The sequence below is a fragment of the Salvia miltiorrhiza genome, chromosome 5, assembly GCF_028751815.1.
Source record: "Salvia miltiorrhiza cultivar Shanhuang (shh) chromosome 5, IMPLAD_Smil_shh, whole genome shotgun sequence".
Taxonomy (NCBI): Eukaryota; Viridiplantae; Streptophyta; class Magnoliopsida; order Lamiales; family Lamiaceae; genus Salvia; species Salvia miltiorrhiza.
Genome location: NC_080391.1, coordinates 14,807,524 through 14,829,679, shown reverse-complemented (window position 1 = coordinate 14,829,679; position 22,156 = coordinate 14,807,524). Strand labels below are relative to the sequence as shown.

General features: G+C 33.4%; 4 protein-coding genes and 1 long non-coding RNA gene across 5 annotated transcripts; 1 reads left to right on the top strand and 4 right to left on the bottom strand.

Moving 5' to 3' along the window:
* Nucleotides 1-668: 668 nt before the first annotated feature.
* On the bottom strand, nucleotides 669-1,130 carry LOC130986292 (uncharacterized). The gene is made up of 2 exons (XR_009089229.1): nucleotides 1,032-1,130; nucleotides 669-699 (listed from the first exon to the last, which is right to left on the bottom strand). It is a non-coding gene; the product is annotated as an uncharacterized LOC130986292 (long non-coding RNA).
* A 1,039-nt stretch (nucleotides 1,131-2,169) lies between these two features.
* Nucleotides 2,170-3,054, bottom strand: LOC131025558 (E3 ubiquitin-protein ligase RSL1-like). The gene is made up of 3 exons (XM_057955354.1): nucleotides 3,033-3,054; nucleotides 2,842-2,904; nucleotides 2,170-2,749 (listed from the first exon to the last, which is right to left on the bottom strand). The coding sequence occupies exons 1-3, from the start codon at nucleotides 3,052-3,054 to the stop codon at nucleotides 2,337-2,339; spliced, it is 498 nt and encodes a 165-aa protein (XP_057811337.1). The 3' UTR covers nucleotides 2,170-2,336.
* A 4,848-nt stretch (nucleotides 3,055-7,902) lies between these two features.
* LOC130986291 (uncharacterized) lies at nucleotides 7,903-8,988 on the top strand. The gene is made up of 2 exons (XM_057909658.1): nucleotides 7,903-8,025; nucleotides 8,113-8,988. Exons 1-2 carry the CDS (start codon nucleotides 8,014-8,016, stop codon nucleotides 8,986-8,988), a joined length of 888 nt encoding a protein of 295 aa, XP_057765641.1. The 5' UTR covers nucleotides 7,903-8,013.
* A 539-nt stretch (nucleotides 8,989-9,527) lies between these two features.
* On the bottom strand, nucleotides 9,528-11,150 carry LOC130986289 (peroxidase 11). Its single transcript, XM_057909656.1, has 4 exons — nucleotides 10,736-11,150; nucleotides 10,464-10,655; nucleotides 10,215-10,380; nucleotides 9,528-10,133 (listed from the first exon to the last, which is right to left on the bottom strand). The coding sequence occupies exons 1-4, from the start codon at nucleotides 11,036-11,038 to the stop codon at nucleotides 9,706-9,708; spliced, it is 1,089 nt and encodes a 362-aa protein (XP_057765639.1). The 5' UTR covers nucleotides 11,039-11,150; the 3' UTR covers nucleotides 9,528-9,705.
* A 575-nt stretch (nucleotides 11,151-11,725) lies between these two features.
* LOC130986290 (uncharacterized) lies at nucleotides 11,726-13,964 on the bottom strand. Its single transcript, XM_057909657.1, has 2 exons — nucleotides 13,756-13,964; nucleotides 11,726-12,716 (listed from the first exon to the last, which is right to left on the bottom strand). The coding sequence occupies exon 2, from the start codon at nucleotides 12,693-12,695 to the stop codon at nucleotides 11,895-11,897; it is 801 nt and encodes a 266-aa protein (XP_057765640.1). The 5' UTR covers nucleotides 12,696-12,716; nucleotides 13,756-13,964; the 3' UTR covers nucleotides 11,726-11,894.
* Between the last annotated feature and the right edge of the window lie 8,192 nt (nucleotides 13,965-22,156).

Genomic DNA, 22,156 nt, shown 5'->3' with positions numbered 1-22,156 from the left:
TGACTAATGGCTCAATTAAAAGAAAAAGTGGTGGGTCCATTTATGTAATATGTAGAAATATTGCATAAATATGTGGAAATTGTATAGTGATAATGGGTGGTATTATTTTTAAAAATAACGTAGGAAGATGTTTTGTGAACTAATGAAAATAAAAAATTAGGAAGATTTTTTTGTAGACATAGGGTGCACAAAAAAAACAAAAATCTTAATTAATTGGTATCAAATATATAATACGGTTAAGGAATCCTGCGCTCTCCTTAATTCGGGGTCCAACGTGGCATCTCTAAAAATTCACCATTCAAAATCCCTGCAATTCTAGAGCTTCTACCTCAATTCTCTATCGCTGACGTGGCAATATAATTCCACATCACTTATTTTATACTATTTGATTATTTAATTAAGTTATCAATTCCCCTTCACACACAAATGATTTCACCCACATTCACCAATTCCTCCAGATTTCACCAACTGCACTCGGATTCCAGTCGCCACCGCCGCCTTCACCGCGCCGGCCACCTTCCTTCCCCCGCAAGCCCTCCGATCTGCATCGCCGTCTCTTTCTTTCTTCAATCGGCGGCTCCACCCCCCACCGCTATCTCCGCCGCTCCCGCAGCCTCAGCCGCACCAATTCCTCCACCAGATTTCCACCAACTGCACTCGGATTCCAGTCGCCACCGCCGCCTTCACCGCGCCGGCCACCTCCCTTTCCCCGCAAGCCCTTCGATCTACATCGCCGCCTCTTTCTTTCTTCAATCGGCGGCTCCACCCCCCACCGCTCTCTCCGCCGCTCCCGCAGCCTCAGCCGCACCAATTCCTCCACCAGATTTCCACCAACTGCAATTCTAGAGCTTCTACCTCAATTCTCTATCGCTGACGTGGCAATATAATTCCACATCACTTATTTTATACTATTTGATTATTTAATTAAGTTATCAATTCCCCTTCACACACAAATGATTTCACCCACATTCACCAATTCCTCCAGATTTCACCAATTGCACTCGGATTCCAGTCGCCACCGCGCCGGCCACCTCCCTTCCCCCGCAAGCCCTCCGATCTGCATCGCCGCCTCTTTCTTTCTTCAATCGGCGGCTCCACCCCCCACCGCTATCTCCGCCGCTCCCGCAGCCTCAGCCGCACCAATTCCTCCACTAGATTTCCACCAACTGCACTCGGATTCCAGTCGCCACCGCCGCCTTCACCGCGCCGGCCACCTCCCTTCCCCCGCAAGCCCTTCGATCTGCATCGCCGCCTCTTTCTTTCTTCAATCGGCGGCTCCACCCCCCACCGCTCTCTCCGCCGCTCCCGCAGCCTCAGCCGCACCAATTCCTCCACCAGATTTCCACCAACTGCACCTCGCTGGCACCAACCGCGAATCGCCGAGCCCCTAGATCCCCAAAGTCTCACCGCCTCTTTGTGATTTCCGGCGACCACGGCAGCCATGTCCGCCGATCTGCCACCTCCCTTCCCCCATATGGTAAGTATTAAATGTTTGACTATTTTAAATATAGAATGATTATTATTTTAGAAAGAACAAATTTTGGAAAGATTTTTAACAATGGAAACATAAACCCTAGATTTTTATGTTAATTAATTTTCGGTAGCTGCAAATTATGTAAATATAGAATGGCAATAAATTTTGGAAAGAAATTTTTTTGGAAACAATTTTATCAAAGGAAACTTAAACCCTAGATTTTCATCTATAAATTCATTAGTTTGAATTATTAAAGATGCAGCAGACTGGAAATTTTTAGACATTATCGTAGACAAACAGGAAGAAATTATCATTATATGACCAAGGTTTGTGATTTGATAAAGATCATCGATTCATCACTCAAATAAATATGAATAATTGTGCAGGGATAACTCACATGATAATGCTAATCTTGATTGTTTTGTATATAATTGAGGTGGCTTGATCTTGATGGGTTGGTGCTAATCTTGATTGTTTTGTTGCAGTCACTGGTGGTCTAGGTATCTTATTTTGGTATTATTTAGAGGATCAATAACGGCTCAAGTGTTGCTTTCGTTGCTCGGCTACATTTTGTGTGTAGTTTTTTTAGCTTTTTATATTTAAAGCTGTAATTTTTATTCACATTATGTTGTCATCGTAGAGTTGCAATTGCTTACTTTGTTTGATTTTTTTTTAGAGTTGCAACTGATTCATCAGCCAACCACTTTATCCAGTGAAAGATAATGGAGGCGGTTCTGTTTCTCTTCTGATAATTTTCGATTGAATAATTCAGTAAAAATAAGATGTCAAACAAGAAAAACAAAAAGTTTAAGGAATTTCATATGATATAGTATGACATCAACTTGATAAGGATATATGAGGTTCAACCATACCTGCAAGTCATGTGGTAACATCCGGCAGCGAGTTCAATCATATGGTTGCATTTTACACACTGACGCCACAAATTTGTTGCTGCTAAATTCTTCAATTTCGCCTCTTCTTGCGGGGGATGAGGATTAAGCGTTTTATACTGAATACAAGTCATGTTGTTGTGCCATGGAACTTTACATTTAACACAAAAGTGGCCGTTGCATTTTACGCACTTTCTGGCTCCTGATCTTTCTGCTCCTACTATGGCAGGTTTTGAATGTTCTAGAGCCTCTGCCATAGACATTAGAGCTGAACATTTCGGGTAAGGGCAGTAAACTTTCTCTGTCACTGGAATCGAAGCCTCCTTCAGCCGCTGACTCAGAATCTCTAACAACCTAGGCGTCAAGAATGTTCTGCAATTGCTTACTTTGTTTGATTTTTTTTTTTTAAGTTGCAATTGCTTACTTTGTTTGATTTTTTTTTTCCTTTTCAGGCTGAAAGGATTCTTGGGTACTTACCAAGATAAAAAGTTTCTTCTTCAAGTCCATAATAGTTTTTGACTGATATATACTCATTTGAATCTGTTAAAAAGATACTGGAATTAAAGCTGAACATATTAACATTTTTGGATGCATGGTATACTGGTAAATCTGTTAGTGACTGATGCTCATTTCTTTTGTTAAATTTGTCAGATTTTAAGCCATTTTACTGCACCCCAATTCCAATTCCATCTACATGAGTTTTGAATTGACAAAATCATTTTAGTGCATGGTAAAAAATTTAAATTGATTAAATCCTTAATTGACAAAATTATTTTGAACATTAAGCATAATGGCAAATGCATGAATTGGTGATATAATACGATTAGTGATTCCTATTGATGAGCATAATTTTAGGTCCTATGTGGCTTCATGAGAAATCATTATATCAAATCTATGCAATTCTAGAGCCTTTAGCATAAATTTAAACATGAAAATCTCTTCAGTATGAAAATCTCAAACTAAACTTAGAATTTTTTTTAATTATCATACTTTCTTTATTTCTTTTTACTTTTTTCTTTTTATTATCATTTTTTATCTTTCTTTTTTCCTAACTTCTAGGTTAATCGGCTGGAAATTCAAATGTATATGGTTCTTAAACTTGTGAGTAAGCATAAGATAAAAATGTAATGTTCACTATTTATTAACTTGCAGAATTTGAAATGGATTATTGTGGTGGTAATAAACGTCAAAGAATCGGCACGATTGATGGAAATGGTACACAGGGAATTGTTTCTTATGATTCAAAACGACAATTATTAATGAAAACAGTGGTAATTAATTATTCCTAGGATCATTGGTTCAATATATAATATTTTTAAATATTATTCTCTATTAATACAACTCAATATGATGTCACAGACCCACGATACCTATCTTGGCTTGCTCGACAAAGAAGACGTAATATTTTGACAAGAAAAAGAAATCAAACTCACTTCAAAAACGCATCATACGAAGCTAGGCAAAGAAGACGTGAAATACTTTCACGAAAAAGAAAAATACCTCCACGAAACGTTAGTGCTTTGCATGTTAACCCAGGTATAATATGATGCATTGTTCAATGCATCTTTAATAAGCTTTACTAAAAAGTTCATATACAAATAGTTATTTGAATAGTTTTATATTTAATCTTATTGAGATCATTATCCATGCAGATGCTATGAATAACAATGCATCGATGGCTCGAGCTAAAAGACAATTGCTAAGGAAAAATAAAAGTCCTACGAAAAAAATTGGTAAGGATCCATTGCAATTATATTTGTTGTGTAAATTTTGTAACTTAAATAACACTTATTTTAAATTAAAATGATCTACCTTTAAACTACTAAATATTTATTATTTATATTTTTTTATTCTAACAAATATTATTTAAATCTTAACAGAGTATTTTGATGTTGGTGACCCGATCTATGAGTGTGAATATTGTAAGGCACAAATGTGGGTCGGAGAAAATGTTGAGCAATCCAAATCCAAGCCCCCAAAATTCTCACTATGTTGTTTGAAGGGAAGAGTCGTTATTCCATTGTTGCAAAAACCTCCTAAATTGTTGAGCGATCTTTTAAAGAATAGACGCCACAAGAGCACAAAATTTATCGAAGATATTCGTGCTTACAATATGATGTTCTCATTTACTTCAATGGATGGAAAATTAGATTATTCCATTAATAAAGGTGCAGGTCCATATACATATCGCCTGGGAGGTCAAAATATTCACCGCATCGGTAGTTTGTTGCCAACAGAAGGGAACTCTCCTAAGTTTTCACAGCTCTATATTTTCGATCCAAATTCAGAAGTAGAACATCGCAAGAACGCTGTCAGGTTTGTCTTTTTAATATTTAACTTATTTTTTATTATGTATATTTATTTCATATAGATAAAAAAAAAATATCCTCATAATTTTATGAATTATTAAATAGAATATTAGGTTAAAGCTTATGGCATGTAAAACTCTTCTTAGTTTAGTTTTTTAACACTATTAATGTTTTTAACATAATAGTTTTAATATTACACTTCTACAATTTTACAGTAACAAGAAATCGAAGGATTTGGATGACTCGATTGTGATTGCCCTTAAACAAATGATTGATGACAACAGTCCCTATGCAAAGGTTTACCGAATTACTGCTGATCATATTTCACGTGATAGCTCAATCGATGTGAAGCTACGACTCATAGGAAAGAGATCAAAGGATGGTAGGGCATATAATATGCCGACTGCACCAGAGGTAGCTGCTCTTATTGTTGGAGATTTTGAGTCAATGCCTGACAAGAGAGATATAATTGTTCAAAAGTGTTGTGGCAAACTTCAGCGCATTTCAGAATTTCATCCTTCTTACCTTCCATTGCAATATCCGCTTATATTCATTTATGGAGAAGATGGGTATTATCTAGATATTCCACATGCTGAAACTGACACCAGTAAGAGAAACAAACTCACGCTAAGAGAGTTCTTAGCATTCAGGATGCAAGACAGAGAAAATGAAGGACAACAACTTCTTCTTGCAAGGAGGTTACTTCAACAATTTATTGTTGATGGTTACACCATGATGGAAACGCAGAGGCTGCAGTGGCATCGTTACAATCAGCCATCCCTTAGGTGCGAAAAATATTGTAACCTGAGAGATTTCAAAACCAAAGGGAATGACGCCAGTTCATCTATTGGTAAACCAGTCATACTACCATCATCATTCACTGGAGGAAAGCGGTATATGATTCAGAATTATCAAGATGCCATGGCTATTTGTAGGTGGACTGGATATCCGTCGTTGTTTATTACTTTTACTTGCACCTCGAAATGGCCAGAAATCACAAGGTTTGTTAGTAAAAGGGGACTACGACCAGAAGATAGGCAAGACATATCCGTTCGAGTATTTAAGTTGAAACTTGAAGAACTTCTAACTGATTTGAAGCAGGGAAAAGTATTTGGCGAACACACTGCACGTAAGCTCCTCTTATTAATTAATTTATTAAAATGTTTAAATAATTTATTACATCACTTACTTATTATTATTATTATTATGTTATTTATACTTTTAAACAGTTGTCTTAACCATCGAATTTCAAAAGCGAGGCCTCCCTCATGCCCACATAATTCTTTTTATAAGACGTGAGGCGCAACAATACTTGATCGATAACATGGACGATTTCATAAGTGCAGAACTACCACCTAAGGAGGAAAACCCAAAATTATATGAGGCAGTCTCAGAATGCATGATCCATGGTCCTTGTGGAGCAGATCGTTTAAATTCACCTTGCATGGTGAATTCAAGGTGTTCGAAGGGTTTCCCAAAGAATTATATTGATCGTACAAAAGTTGATGATAATGGATATCCAGTCTACATGAGGAGAGACACAGGCATCACAGTAGAAAAAAATGAAGTATTGCTTGATAATAGATTTGTGGTGCCATATAACTCATTTCTCATTATGAAATATCGGGCGCACATCAATGTTGAGTATTGCAATCAGGGTCAGTCTGTGAAATATCTTTTCAAGTACATCACTAAAGCCAGTGATAGGATGGGCGCCAAAATAACTAATACAAATAATGATGAAATCTCTGTGTATATTGATTGTAGATACATTTCTGCATGTGAGGCTATGTGGAGAATATTTGAATTTCCAATTCACTATCGGACTCCACGCGTTGAGCGTTTGTATTTTCATTTGGAAGGAGAGCAAAACTGTGTGTTTAGAGAAGGCGATTATATTGAAAATGTCCTCATGAAGAATACGATCGCTGAAACACAATTTCTCTAGTGGATGGAAATGAATAAGAATGATGCAGATGCTCGGCAATGGTTATACAGTGAGTTTCCCCAACATTATGTTTGGGATCTTGAGAAAAAAAATGGAAGAAAAGAGATAGAGGGTTCGCCATAGGACGCATAATCCATGTTCGTCCATCTGCCGGGTACATGTACCATTTTAGAATGCTACTAAATCACGTTAGGGGTGTGACGTGCTACGATGATTTTCGTATGGTGAATGGTGAGTTGAAAGAGACTTACAAGGAAGCATGTTATGCAATGGGATTGTTAGACGATGATAAGGAGTACATCGAAGGAATTATAGAGGCGAGTTCTTGGGGATCAGGAGATTATCTGAGACGCCACTTCATAACTTTACTCTTATCGAATAGCATGGCAATGCCCGAGGAAGTATGGAAAAGAACCTGGCGATTACTATCGGACGACATCCTTCACATGAAACGGAAGACTCTTCAGAAGCCAGGTAATTGTTATAATGAAATATTTATCTTATATTTTTGACCTTTTAAATATTTAAACATTTGTTACATCTAATGAACTTAATATGCGATGCATTATTTAATTAAATGACATTATTTTTTTTTTTCGTCTTTTGAATAGATTTGCAGCTGATAGATGACCAATTAAAAAACCTTGCTTTAGCTAAAATTGAAAAGTTGCTTGTGGCTAACTCTACCAGTCTCATTAACTTTCCTACTATGCCGTTACCAAACGAGACTGTTATATCTTCTACTTTAAGCATGCTCATCTTGGAAGAGACGTCTTATAACATTGAAGAAATGAATGTTGAGCATCAAAAGCTATATCACTCTCTAACGGATGAGCAAAAGACTGTTTATGATAAGATCATGACTGCAGTTGATAGTGGTAAGGGAGGACTTTTCTTTCTGTATGGATACGGTGGTACAGGAAAGACATATATCTGGAGGACCTTATGCTCGAGCTTACGTGGAAAAGGCGATATCGTACTGCCTGTAGCCTCGAGTGGAATAGCTTCATTATTACTCCCTAAAGGCAGAACTGCGCACTCGAGATTTGGTATACCGTTAGATTGTGATGAGAACTCCACATGCCACAAGATTAAGCCAGACAGCGATCTCACTGGACTTATCAAGAAAACAAAACTCATTATTTGGGATGAGGCACCTATGACGCACAGATACTGCTTTGAAGCGCTGGATAGGAGCCTGAAAGATGTTATGCGTTCTCCTGAAGGAAGTTGTTCAGTGAAACCATTTGGTGGTTTGGTTGTAGTACTAGGGGGGATTTTAGGCAGATCTTGCCAGTTGTCCCCAATGGGAGTCGACACGACATTGTGCATGCTTCAATAAGCTCTTCTCAACTTTGGACATCATGCAAAGTTCTGAGGTTGACTAAGAATATGAGATTACAGGTATTCCACGATAACACATTATCATAACTAAGTTCATCTATATTATGTCTTTGATAAATTGACTGTATAAATAACTTCTAATGTCAGGGAGGAGCGTCTGGATCTGATGCTGAAGACATCAAGAAATTTGCAGAATGGATACTTAGTATAGGGGATGGTACAGCTGGTGAGAGTATTGGTGATGGAGAAGCCGATTTGAGGTTACCAGACGATATGATAATACGGGATTCAAGTAATCCTATTGCATCCATAGTGAAAAGTACTTATCCAGACGTACTGCATACCCTGTCTAATCCAGAATATTTTAAGGATAGAGCTATCCTGGCCCCAACCAATGATATAGTTGATTCGATTAATGAATATGTCATGTCCTTGATGCCTGCCAAAGAAAGAGTATACCTTAGCTCGGATAACATTTGCAAAGATAATGGAGAAGTTGACCTCGATGATCAAGTCTTTTCAGTTGAGTATCTGAACACGATCAAATGTTCGGGATTGCCGAGTCATGAAATCAAATTGAAGGAGGGATGCATTATCATGCTTCTCAGAAATATAGATCCTTCAAATGAGCTTTGCAATGGCACAAGGATGATAGTCACTAAACTTGGGGCCCACGTGATTGAAGCCAAGCTGATTTCAGGTAATAATGCAGGCAAAAAGTTTTCCATTGCAAGAATGATCATGAGCCCCTCGGACTTCACAAAATTTCCGATTCGATTTCAAAGGAGGCAGTTCCCACTAAGTCTTTGTTTTGCAATGACAATAAACAAAAGTCAGGGTCAATCTCTTGCAAATGTAGGTCTATACCTACCGAAGCCTGTGTTTACCTACGGCCAATTGTACGTTGCAGTCTCAAGAGTTACTAGCAAAAAAGGCCTCAAAATTTTAACATGTGATGCAGAAGGACAAACGCACAACACAACTACTAACGTTGTGTACAATGAAATTTTTGATAAACTGTGAGGTAATTTTGAATATCATTTTTTATTTTATTTTTTATGTCATGCTATAGAGATTTAATAAATTTTCTATGTATTATTCAAATAACTTTATTATTAATTTTTTAAATAAAATGTTCATTTTTATGGATTTTTTGCAGGTAAAATTGGTGGAATTAAAGAGTGGGTGGAAGTTCTTTTTAAGAAATATTCTATTTTAGTTTTACACGGAGACCTTTTTTTATTATAATAGTTTGACATGACATATAAACAGTTTTTTTAGTAAATGATCTCCATAATTTATAAATATATTGTGAAATAATGTTTACGTCCTTTTTTTTATAAATTATACTAACATTAAATGATACCCGTCGAAATTCGACGGGTTACACACTAGTATATAATGGTTATTTTGTTTGAATTCCAAAATAAATCAGTTTCGCAAAAGTCAATAAAAGTAACAGATTTTCAAACCAAATGAAAATACTGAGACAACATAAGTTGGCGAGTTTGGCAAGAACAACGTAAAAAATGGAGTGGAATATCAAAACTATACATCAACCCTAAAAGAAAAAACAAAATGGATAATTCCATAAATAGTCGAAACATTGATTCAAACCGAAGTGGTATACGTATACACGAAATCTTTGTGATGAATACAAAAATAATGAAATAAGTGACGCATCAACTCCATTCTTGATTTGGCAGAAATTCTAAGACAGATGCAAACTTGAAGAGTTGATCATGTATTCACAAATCTGCAGTTCCTCCTCACTTCTCCATTAGCATAAGTCTCAGGATTCGTAATATTCCCCATTTTCACCATGGATTCGGCAAACTGATCGAAGAAGGCAACTGCATTTTCAGCATATTTGTGGACAAGTTTTTTGGTCTCAACTGCTAGAAGACTGGAATAAAGTTGTTGGTCTGAATTGATGAGTCCCTCTCCTCTCAAGAGCATCTGGTAGTAGGAGTTGTCGAATAAATTGGGCGTGACGTAGTCCATGGCTGACTCATTCTGGTCCGATGATCCCTTCACAGGTGAGCACACTGATTTCAGTTTGCTCAGATAGCTCTTTGAGACTGAATTCGTTCCTGCAGTTGAAGAGAAGTCCCCATAGATTCTGTCCCTGAAGTTCACACAGCGAGCCATGCCGATTGTGTGAGCCCCTGCAACAACAATGACAAGTCACAACCATGTACAAACAAAAACTGATGATGATTGTCTTGCATTTAGGTATTGCTTCTTACCAGACAGAGCAACCATGTCTGTGACTGAGAGGCCTTGATAGATGAACTTTTGAATGATGGAGAGAAGGCCGTCGTCTGCTGTGGGAAGGTTGGCATCGCTGAGAGCATAGCCTGCAGTTTTGGAGTCCTTCCTGCCCAGAGGAACATGCCAGTAAGGTCCACCAACCTGCATCAACAAAAAGTTGAAGACAAATGAAAACCAGCTTGATGCAGAGTTTAGTGAAATGTGTGTGTGTGAGAAATGAGTACCAAGATGACTGCATCTCTAGCAGCAATGGTGAGGATGTCAGCACAGGAGACGGTTGCAGGGCAGTCGGACTCAAGCCTGTTCTTGATCCTGTCGATGATTCTGAATCCCTTCAAGGCATGTATGTTGTTGGATGCCTTCTTCTCTCCCTTGAGTGTGATTGTGTCATCCAGCAGCACTGATGCATCACATCCCTGCATCAAAATGATCAAAACAGTATTACAAAAACGCGCTGTTTTTCTCTATCAGCATGCGCTGCAATCAAGAAGGTGACCTGAACGAAGCAGTCATGGAAATGCAATCGCAGGATCAAGGCTGCATTGCGCGGATCAGAGAGCACCGCGCATTCCATTTCTTTCCTGACGACTTCAAGCACGGAGGGGCACGTGGATTTGTAGTAATCTAAGGTTAGAGGCGGCTCACTCGCGTGCAAGGTGGAGAAGGCTATGCAAAGAGCCAATATGATCAGTTGCAGAATGAGCCCTTTTGAGTGAAGAGAAGCAGCCATTTGCTTGCAGTAGCTGATTTTCTTGGATGGTTTCAGAGAGAGAGATTGTAGAAATAGCTTTTTGAGCATGAGTTATATAAGTGAGATTTGGCACATGAATTCAAACTATGGCTGTATTTTTTTTGAGTAAAAATTTGTGAAAAGTATTAGTCAAGAGAGGATGTAACTACTATCAGTCTGGTTGGTGGGATCTCCCAAACCTAAAGAACCAAATTATAGGGCTGTACCTTGTAAATAAGTTGTAATTAAAATTTGGGCAAGCAACCAAACCTAAGTGCTGCTGGATGTTTTACCCCTTTTCCACTGATTACAGGAAAAAAGATGTTATCTGTTGTTGAGCATATCCAAATAATTCCTAACTGCTTTATAACAAAAAGGAGGAGTTAATCCGTTGGATGCATGATCTAAGGTGAACTAGCAAAAGAGTTTGAATTTTGTCAACAGTATAAACAAAAAGAAAAAGAAAAGAAAATGATTTCTTGATGTAACCATGAATCAAGATATATGCTATTAGAGAAGCAATTAGTTTTCTTGTTCAAATTTACTTGTTAATCTTGTAATGTTACACGTAACTTCAATTTCACTACGAAATGTTGAAGACTGGAATTGAAATTAATTCATGGACAAGAAAATTAGGAGTCTTGATTCTTACACAGAGACACCTGTATAACTCTTCGAGTTCGAGCAGTTTCAGCAGAATTGATCAAGGAAAATTTGGCCACTAGTTAAAAATGAAGTAAAAGTTGAGAAATTATGTTGGCACCATGAAAATTAAAATGTTACTATATTGATGAAAATAAGTGCATGTTAACAACAATGTGAAATTTGATGACCTAAAAAGGGTACAGAAAAACAAACATTATCAAAGTAACTGTCGTTTTCTTCTAGATGCCTCCAGAAACTGGCATGTCTAGGAACTCATGGATCATGTATACAAGTCAGAATCCACACGATCCTTTCTCCGGCTCAACCTCAAATACTCGTCCTCGTAGTCCTCATCAATGGTGTAGTTTACGCCTGCCAAAACATTCCTGACCAAGAGAGACTTGACCAGAGACATCACTGGAGTACCAAAATCAGGCCACGAAACGCATAAAGTTCCCTTGATCTTCTTCAATTGGCATCGACACAAAAGAGCAGCAGCCAAGCCATCTACCATGCTTCCTGATGGATAGTAATCCAGACCTTTGACAAAAGAAGCGTTGCCCTCTGAATGTTTTCTTTCCAATGACGTCTCCAGCTTGAAGGCGATGGTCTCGTCAGGAGAGAGCCTGCCACGAAAGTTGTGGCTTTGAACAGAATCCAGAATCAAAACCCTCTGAGGTGTGATCTTTTCACCAATCAGCAACCTAGCCACTGCATTAGCTCTCTCTGATGTAACAGGAAACTGAACCAGGACAATCATGATCATTTTATCAGCTTCATTGAGGGCATATATATTGCATGATTTGTCTCGAAGTGAAGGCTCAACAGAGTTTCCAGCAAAAGGAATCTCGGGGAGAATAAGCGTCCCAATAAGATTTTTTGAGGACAAGTGGTGTAAGAGGTGAAGAGATGGGGAAGACATGGCAATGAGGAGAAGTGCGGGAGAGAAGCTTTTCTTTGAATCAGTGTACGAAAACACCAGGAACGGAGATGGAAGGGAAGGTGGTGGTGGAGTGAAGTTGTTTAGATCTTCCAAGAGAAGTCTTGAAGGCGGGGGAATGTCTGTTATCACATCGTCCATCTTTTATCCCAGTCCTACGCCCTGAGATTTCATGCAGCAATACATCAACTTACGATCATATAAACCAATTGCGGATATTATTAAAGGAACCAAGAATCACATTAAAAAAGCTGGAATTCTTACCTACTGCAAATGCAACAAATTAACAAGAAAAACTGATTATATATGTCAAATGAAGGGAACAAAGCCTAATAAGCTACTTATCGGTCAAGGATTCATAAAACATGTTTCAACAATAATGTTCCACGTCCTATATTGTGTATCAGCAAAAGTCATTAGATGTTTTCAAGAAATTATGTAAAAATCTCCCAGAATGTATTATAGATTCCAGCATCTTCATAAGTAACACGAAGTTTGTTCTACACAAACTCCTTTTCTTCTTAGATTCATTCATCTACAAAATTGAGTGAATAATTAGTAACTACACTTCAGGCAGTCTCATAACCATGAACCAGTCATGAATCATGGCACAGCTGCATCTAAACTGCACAGTCGTTATTCAGCCGAGTGGATTGTTACACACCAATCACTATTTTATACTATATTTTTCACAATAAACAATTTAAAATGCAAATGAAACAATACGTTTTTTCATGTTAACTCATGCCACCAAACAGAGTATACATACAATCACGGTACTGGCATTAAAAGATTGAAGCTCAAATAGAGTCTATTCAGGAAAGAAACAATTATTTGCCAAAGCTGTAATTATCTCCAGAAAGAGTACCTCTACTCAACAATAGCAAAACGAAGTAAGCCTAGCAGTCTAGCACAGGTAATTCCAGATATAATTAGGGTTTTCTCCTAAAGATGGGCAATTTTTACCTACAGAATTCTACTTAGTCACTAAGCTACACTCTAGAACAAAATAATTTGTTGTAACTGAAAATCATGAAACAAAGGAACGGATAGAACATTTATTCATTAAAATATCATGATTTACAGCCAACATTTGTTCAAAGAAGAACATGGAAATCAACAGACATAACTCGACGACAAAGAAAAACTCGTCGCATTCATGGAATTAAAATGAAGAACGAGAAAACGATGCAGTTCGAACCTAGATGAAGGAACGGCGGCGACTGCACAGAAGCTGAGAGGTGGGGAACGGCGGAGAACGTCGGCGGCGCGTTGATGAGAGAAATAAGATCTGTAAATTAAATAAATAAATAAAGATCTCGGTGAACAAAAGCTTTTGCGGCAAGAATACTATTTTTATTTTTTGTGCAAACCTTCCGATTTTTATTTTCTGCTCTAAAGTAGAACTGTCTCCAAAAGAGTTTAATCATAAACTGTTTATTTAAACAAGGGCAAATTGCATGAAAATACCCCACTTTATACCAAAATCTGGTTTTTTGACAATCTTTTCAATTGTAGCAAAAATTTAAACTACCTTTTAATTTGTTGCAATTGACTTCCGGAGTAATTTTCCGGCCAACTTAATGCTGATGTGGATTCCCGTAAAGTTGATGTGGCACGCCTCGCCGGCTAATCAAACGACAAATTGCATGAAAATACCCCACTTTATACCAAAAACTGGTTTTTTGACAATCTTTTCAATTGTAGCAAAAAATTGAACTACCTTTCAATTTGTTGCAATTGACTTTCGGAGTAATTTTTCGGCCAACTTAATGCTGATGTGGATTCCCGTAAAGTTGATGTGGCATGCCTCGCCGGCTAATCAAACGACAAAGTCTCTAATTACCTTAAACGATGTCGTTTTCCACGATTTTAAGCAAATTACAATTTCTAGTTTTATATATTTGTTGATTAGGGCTTCAAATGTCCTCATTTCTTCTCCCAAATTTTCTCCCGTTTGAGAAGACGAATCCACCAGTTCAAAGATTTTTGCTGCAAATGAAAATTTATGGAACAAGAATTTCAACTAAGATGAGAAAATTTGGGAGAAGAAATGAGGACATTTGAAGCCCTAATCGACAAATATATAAAACTAGAAATTGTAATTTGCTTAAAATCGTGGAAAACGACATCGCTTAAGGTAATTAGAGACGTTGTCGTTTGATTAGCCGGCGAGGCGTGCCACATCAACTTTACGGGAATCCACATCAACATTAAGTTGGCCGGAAAATTATTCTAGAAGTCAATTGCAATAAATTGAAAGGTAGTTCAAATTTTTGCTACAATTAAAAAGATTGTCAAAAAACCAGATTTTGGTATAAAGTGGGGTATTTTCATGCAATTTGTCGTCCGGCGAAGCATGCCACATCAACTTTACGGGAATCCACATCGGCATTAAGTTGGCCGGAAAATTACTCCGGAAGTCAATTGCAACAAATTGAAAGGTAGTTCAAATTTTTGCTACAATTAAAAAGATTTTCAAAAAACCAAATTTTGGTATAAAGTGAGGTATTTTCATGCAATTTGCCCTTTAAACAATAAAGATTTTCGGACACTGCAGTGTCCGGACACTGCATGAAAAATCGGTTTTTTAAGGTTTTTTGAATGAGCCGGTTTTTTGCTAATTTATGGTTTTACTAAAATATCCTTTCCTTAAATTTCTCAACTATTTTTAATTTTTTCCTAAATATATTTTATTTACATTTTTATTTTCAGTAAATTTCGTTTTTTTTTTTTGCCAGTTTTTTTTTCGAAAAATATTTTTTATTTTAAAATTATTTTTTTTATTTTTTTATCGTTTTTTTATTTTTCTTTTAAAATATTCTTTCCTTAAATTTCTCAACTACTTTTAATCTTTTCCTAAATATATTTTATTTACATTTTTATTTTCTGTAAATTTCGTTTTTTTTGCCAGTTTTTTTTTCGAAAAATATTTTTTATTTTTAAATTGTTTTTTTAACTTTTTTATCGTTTTTTTATTTTTCTTTTAAAATATTCTTTCCTTAAATTTCTCAACTACTTTTAATCTTTTCCTAAATATATTTTATTTACATTTATATTTTCTGTAAATTTCGTTTTTTTTTGCCAGTTTTTTTTTCGAAAATTATTTTTTATTTTTAAATTGTTTTTTTATTTTTTTATCGTTTTTTTATTTTTCTTTTAAAATATTCTTTCCTTAAATTTCTCAACTACTTTTAAAATTTATATTTTTTTCGAAATTAATATTTTAGTTGTTTTAAGAGTAAATTTTTATTTGTTTCCAAAATTATGTTTTATTAATTTGTTTCCAGATATTTTTATTATTATTATTTATTTTTCGAAAGTATTTATTTTTTAAATTTATTTTTTTTCCGAAATTAATATTTTAGTTGTTTTAAGAGTAAATTATTTTTTTTCCAAAATTATGTTTTATTAATGTGTTTCCAGATATTTTTATTATTATTATTTATTTTTCGAAAGTATTTTTTTTTGAATTTTTTTTCCGAAATTAATATTTTAGTTGTTTTAAGAGTAAATTATTTTTTTTCCAAAATTATGTTTTATTAATTTGTTTCCAGATATTTTTATTATTATTATTTATTTTTCGAAAATTTTTTTTTTTTTGAATTTTTTTTTCCGAAATTAATATTTTAGTTGTTTTAAGAGTAAATTATTTTTTTTCCAAAATTACGTTTTATTAATTTGTTTCCAAATATTTAGGGATTCTCTTAAAAATAATCATAGATTTGTTTCCATATATTTTTATTATTATTAATATTTATTTTTCGAAATTACATTTTTTTCGATTTTTTTTTTGAAATTAAGATTTTAGTTGTGTTAAGAGTAAATTGTTTTTTTTTTTTTCAAAATTATGTTTTATTAATTTGTTTCCACATATTTAGAGATTATACTAAAATAATCCTAGATTTGATTCCACTAATTTAGAGATTTTCATTCTCCAAAGATTAATACTATATTTGATTCCAGTAATTTAGATATTCTCCTAAAATAATCCTAGATTTATTTCCACATATAATTTATTTTGCGAATGTTATGTTAATTTTTTTATTTTTACTAATTTAGAAATTCCTTTCAAAATAATTCTAGATTTGTTTTCATTTATATATTTTATTCGAATATTTTTTTAAAAATAACATATTCAAGATGATTTTTTTTTAAAACGAAATACAATAACAAAAAAAATAAAATTGGAAGAAGTTTTTTTAAAAAAAAACGAAATAAAAGTAAAAGTTGCGAAATTTATGTTAATTATTTTTATTATTACTAATTTTAAAGACTCCCTTCCAAATAATCCTATATTTGTTTTCATTTATATATTGTTTTCGATTTTTTAAAAAAAAAAAGAACATATGGAAGATTATTTTTTTTAAAAAATGAAATATAATAAAAAAAGAACATTTGGAAGAAGTTTTTTTTTTTTAAAAAAAACGAAATAAAAAGAAAAAGGTGTGTTTGCGGGATTTTAACCTGAGACCTCAATAATATGTGAGTAATACTTTGTCACCTTGTCCGGTAGTGACAAACGCATTAGTTATGCGTTAGAAATAAACATAAAATGAATCATACTATGGGGCATCGATTGAAAAATTAAATAATATATACTTAGATTAAATATATTATAATAGTTGGAATAATACGAATAAAGTTTACTTAATTAATTGAAATAAATTAATGAACTTGAAAAATAGAAATTGTGAATACGTTGGGATATTGGTCGGAAAAGTACATATCATTGAAGATAATGCATTGTAATATAGTATTGATGTCGATTTGATAATAACATAATGAACTACTATAGTGTAAATATAAATGAAATAATGTTGAACTAATTGATTGAATAAAATTAGTGAAGTCAATAACTATATGACATATATATGAAGACAATGTATTATATTTTACTATTAAACGCAATATAATTATAAGAAATAATTATACTCAACGTTCATCAATTTGAATTTATTAATTCAAATAAATTAGTGAAGTTGATAAAAATAAAAAATAAAACAATTAATCATACGATGGGATTTTGATCGGAAAAGTATGTAACATATACTTTATTTGATTATATTATAATAAAGTATTGTAATAGATATGACAATAACTAAATAAATCATTATTGTGTGATTAATGAAGTCGAAATAAGTGTATTCAATGAAATAAAGTTGAATTATTTAGTGAATTTGAAAAAAAAAATGAAATAAATTGAATTGTATAAGATATATATGTAATGAAGGAAATTTTATTAAAAATGAAAGAATATATATGTTGGCCAATTAAATGAAGACATGTATAATATATATGCTCGGGAAACTATATAACATATACTTGAAGAAAATGTATCATAATATAGTATTGATGTCAATTTGATAATAAGAAAATGAACTACTATAGTTTAAATAATGATGTCGAAATAATTATACTCAATGAAATAAAGTTGAAGTAATTGATTAAACTAAATTAGTTACATTTTTAAAAATAAAATGAATCATATGATGGGAAATAGATCGAAAAAATAAATAACATAGTACTTTATTAAAGGTGATGTAATAATAAGAAAATGAACTACTACTGTGTGAGTGACGATAAGAAAATTAAAATAAATGAATCAAACGAATGGATTTTGTTTGGAAAACTATGTACCATATACTTTGTGAAGTCGAAAAGATTATATTCAATGAAATAAAGTTAATAAATTATTTAAAATTAATTAGTGAATTTGGAAATAAAATTAACATATAAAACTATTTAACATATACTTGAGGGAAATACAATGCTTTATTGAAAACAATTAAACGTGATATGCCAATAAAACAATGAACTGCTATACTATGGTTTAACGAAGTCGATATAACTATTTGTTATAAAATTATGAGTTATTAATTAATTTAAGTTAAATTTGTGAATATAATATATAAATAAATGAAATAAAGTGAAATGATTCATACAATTGGATTTCGGCCGCGACACTATTTAACATATTTTTGGATGAGAAAGAATGCATTATACGATGGCATTTTGCAATGTATTGAAATTAATTATTGAATTTGGAAAAAATAAAAAAATTATACGATTGGATTTCGCTTGCAAGACCATTTAACATATATTCCCTCCGTCCCACGAATTTTGACACGTTTTTCTTTTTGTGTTGTCTCACGAATCTTGACACGTTTTCTTTTTGGGTAATAACTATTGCATTCTCTCTCCTACTTTATCACTTTTATTACATTCTCTCTCTTATTTTATCAATTTTATACTTTATTAATTACACACTTAAAACACTAATCAACAATATAGTTAAATTATATTAACAACTACTCCAATATTTTTATAATCAACATAAGAATTAAATTGAATGTATGAAAAAGCTAAAATGAGCTAAAATAAACATAAGTACACGATATTAGAAGGTAAGTTAATTTCCAACCATGACTTATTGTGGTTGCCACCGCCAGGCAATGTGGCAAAGTATCATATACATTAGACGAAGGTCAGAGGTTCGATTCCCCCCTCTCCCTTAGAGGGGGCCATTTTTTTACGCAAAATCTTGCATGAGGTCAACCTCATCGTATGAGGCGGGTTGGATAAACATAATTCTTAATCAAACCCTAATATGGATAGATGTCCAAGTGGATTTTTTTTTTAATTTGACAAACGAAAAAATTTGAAAAAAAACCCTCATTAAGTTTCGAAATTCATAATCTTAATTTCATAAAAATATGAAGGCTGGGAACTTTATATAAAGTTGAACTTTATATATGATTATTTTTAAGAGAATCCCTAAATATCTGGAAACAAATTAATAAAACATAATTTTGGAAAAAAAATAATTTACTCTTAAAACAACTAAAATACTAAATTCCCAAAAAAATAAATTTCGAAAAAAATATTTAATTTCGAAAAAATAATAATAATAATAATAATAAATCTGGAAACAAATTAATAAAACATAATTTTGGAAAAAAATAAAAATTTACTCTTAAAACAACTAAAATATAAATTTCGAAAAAAATATAAATTTTAAAAGTAGTTGAGAAATTTAAGGAAAGAATATTTTAAAAGAAAATTAAAAAAATGATAAAAAAAATAAAAAAACAATTTAAAAATAAAAAATATTTTTCGAAAAAAAAAACTGGCAAAAAAAAACAAAATTTACAGATAATAAAAATGTAAATAAAATATATTTAGGAAAAGATTAAAAGTAGTTGAGAAATTTAAGGAAAGATTATTTTAAAAGAAAAATAATAAAACGATAAAAAAAAAACAATTTAAAAATAAAAAATATTTTTCGAAAAAAACTGGCAAAAAAAAAACGAAATTTACAGAAAATAAAAATGTAAATAAAATATATTTAGGAAAAGATTAAAAGTAGTTGAGAAATTTAAGGAAGGAATATTTTAAAAGAAAAATAAAAAAACGATAAAAAAATAAAAATAATAATTTAAAAATAAAAAATATTTTTCGAAAAAAAAACTGGCAAAAAAAAACGAAATTTACAGAAAATAAAAATGTAAATAAAATATATTTAGGAAAAGATTAAAAATAGTTGAGAAATTTAAGGAAATGATATTTTAGTAAAACCATAAATTAGCAAAAAACCGGCTCAATCAAAAAACCTTAAAAAAACCGGTTTTTGATGCAGTGTCCGGACACTGCAGTGTCCGAAAATCACTGCTCTTATTTAAAAGTGAAAATTTAAAATACTCTATTCTTTAAGTTATATGTGAAAAATGTTATTTTTATAAATATAAGTATTTTATGTTCTATTTTTTAAATATCATTTGATTTGATGGATTTATTTGATTTTCTGTAAAAGTCTTACACATTTGACCGATTTGACAGCTATCAGTCATAAAAGTCAACGATTTGACAGCTATCAGTCAATAATACATATGACAGGTGGATGGCTAGATCATGGCGAACACATAATTTTACCAAGCAGACACATAATTTTACCGATCGGACACATGATCTAGCCACCCACCGGTCATATGTACCATTGACTGATGGCTGTCAAATCGTTGGCTTTTATGACTAATGGCTGTCAAATCGGTCAAATGTGTAAGATTTTCACAAAAAATCAAGCAAATCCATCAACATCAAAGAGTAAAATAAGTATTTCACATAATTAGGGCATAAAATGCTTATGTTTATAACTTAGGGCATTTTTACTATACAACTTAAGGATGTGGGCATTTTTACCTATTAACACTATTTAAAATTCAATTGCATATGGCCTAAAAAAAACATTTACATATATTAACATCTAAAGTTTTTCCTAAAAAAAAGTAAAAATTTCTTATGATTTACTAAAAAAGATTACTCTCTCACATTAACCACCGTTCACTTCTTCTCAGCATTGCTGAAATAGAAATTATTAAAAGAAAAAAAAGAAAGCAACCCATGAGACCACAGACGCAAACAAAGGGCAGGGTCACAAAGAATCCGTCAAACAAAATAAGCCTAACCCCCCCCCCCCCAAAGGAACATGGAGATTAAGAATAAGGTGTAAATTGAATAAAATATGACTAATTTCTTTTCAACACGAAGATTAAGAAGGGTGTGTAAACTGGATTAAAATAATAGAATCCATAACTTTCAAGAATTAAATAATACTCAATACTTTTATGAAAATGGATAATTGCCCCTAAATACATTACCTTTCCCCATTTTTTGGAATTGCACATCATCTTTGACATTTGTCTCCTAATACATCACCCTTTTTTTTTCTTCTGAAAATTGCACATGGTCAGCCAACCATCAATCAGAAAAATAAATTTTAATTGATGTGGCAGCCATGTAGGAATTTTTTTTATTATTTTTTTTTGCTATTAAATTCTAATTTTTAATATTTTAGCCCAAACCCACTTATTTTCCTAAATTATAAATTTGTCCACATCATATTACACAATTCAATTGTGGGAATTCTTTTAATTAAATTTGTCCTTGTTGGAGTCCAGAGGCTTCAACAGAAGGCTTGCTCAAAACACCTGGACGACTGAAATGCGCGATGAATCTATTAATTTTTCCAGTTCCTGATTCGTTAAAAATTTAGCATAAATAACACATAACCATTCATTAATGAAGCAAAAGCACTCATCTTTAGACCTTTTCCGGTTACAAAGAGCAAAGGAGAAACTATATATCAATAAGATCACAAATAATAAATTGAACAAAAACACAACTATAGATGGAAATAGGTAGAATGCTTACTCATTTTTACACATGTCTTAAAATAAGCAGAGTGGAGGAAGAAGGAAATGACCCGAAAAAGAGTGGTTTAGTTCATATTAGATAACAGGTGAAATCAAGACCACAAATTTCCAAATGCACTGGAGCCTTGGTTGCCGATTTGTCGCGTGCGTCTCCCTGCCTGGTTCGAGATGCGCCGAAGGCTTGGTCGTCGGTTCGTTATGTGTGTCTCCCTGCCTAGTTCGAGATGCACCGGAGGCTTGGTCGCTGGTTCGTTACGTGCGTCTCCCTACCTAGTTCGAGATGCGCCGGAGGCTTGGTCGTCGGTTCGTCGCGCGCCGTCGAACCCACACCCAGATGCGGCCGAGCCCGCCTCTCTTGGTCTTGGTGGAATGGCTGGAGCAGATGGTCGA

Excerpts from the sequence above, each read along its gene's own strand:
- LOC131025558 (XM_057955354.1), bottom strand. The coding sequence starts at position 3,054 with ATGGAATTGGAATTGGGGTGCA. Across the intron at positions 2,905-3,032 it reads GGAATTGGAATTGGGGTGCA|ATTCAAATGAGTATATATCA; the intron begins GTAAAATGGCTT and ends TCTTTTTAACAG. Across the intron at positions 2,750-2,841 it reads AGAAGAAACTTTTTATCTTG|TAAGCAATTGCAGAACATTC; the intron begins GTAAGTACCCAA and ends AATCAAACAAAG.
- LOC130986289 (XM_057909656.1), bottom strand. The coding sequence starts at position 11,038 with ATGCTCAAAAAGCTATTTCTACAATCTCTCTCTCTGAAACCATCCAAG. Across the intron at positions 10,656-10,735 it reads TCCATGACTGCTTCGTTCAG|GGATGTGATGCATCAGTGCT; the intron begins GTCACCTTCTTG and ends ATTTTGATGCAG. Across the intron at positions 10,134-10,214 it reads AGACATGGTTGCTCTGTCTG|GGGCTCACACAATCGGCATG; the intron begins GTAAGAAGCAAT and ends TTGTTGTTGCAG.
- LOC130986290 (XM_057909657.1), bottom strand. The coding sequence starts at position 12,695 with ATGGACGATGTGATAACAGACATTCCCCCGCCTTCAAGACTTCTCTTG.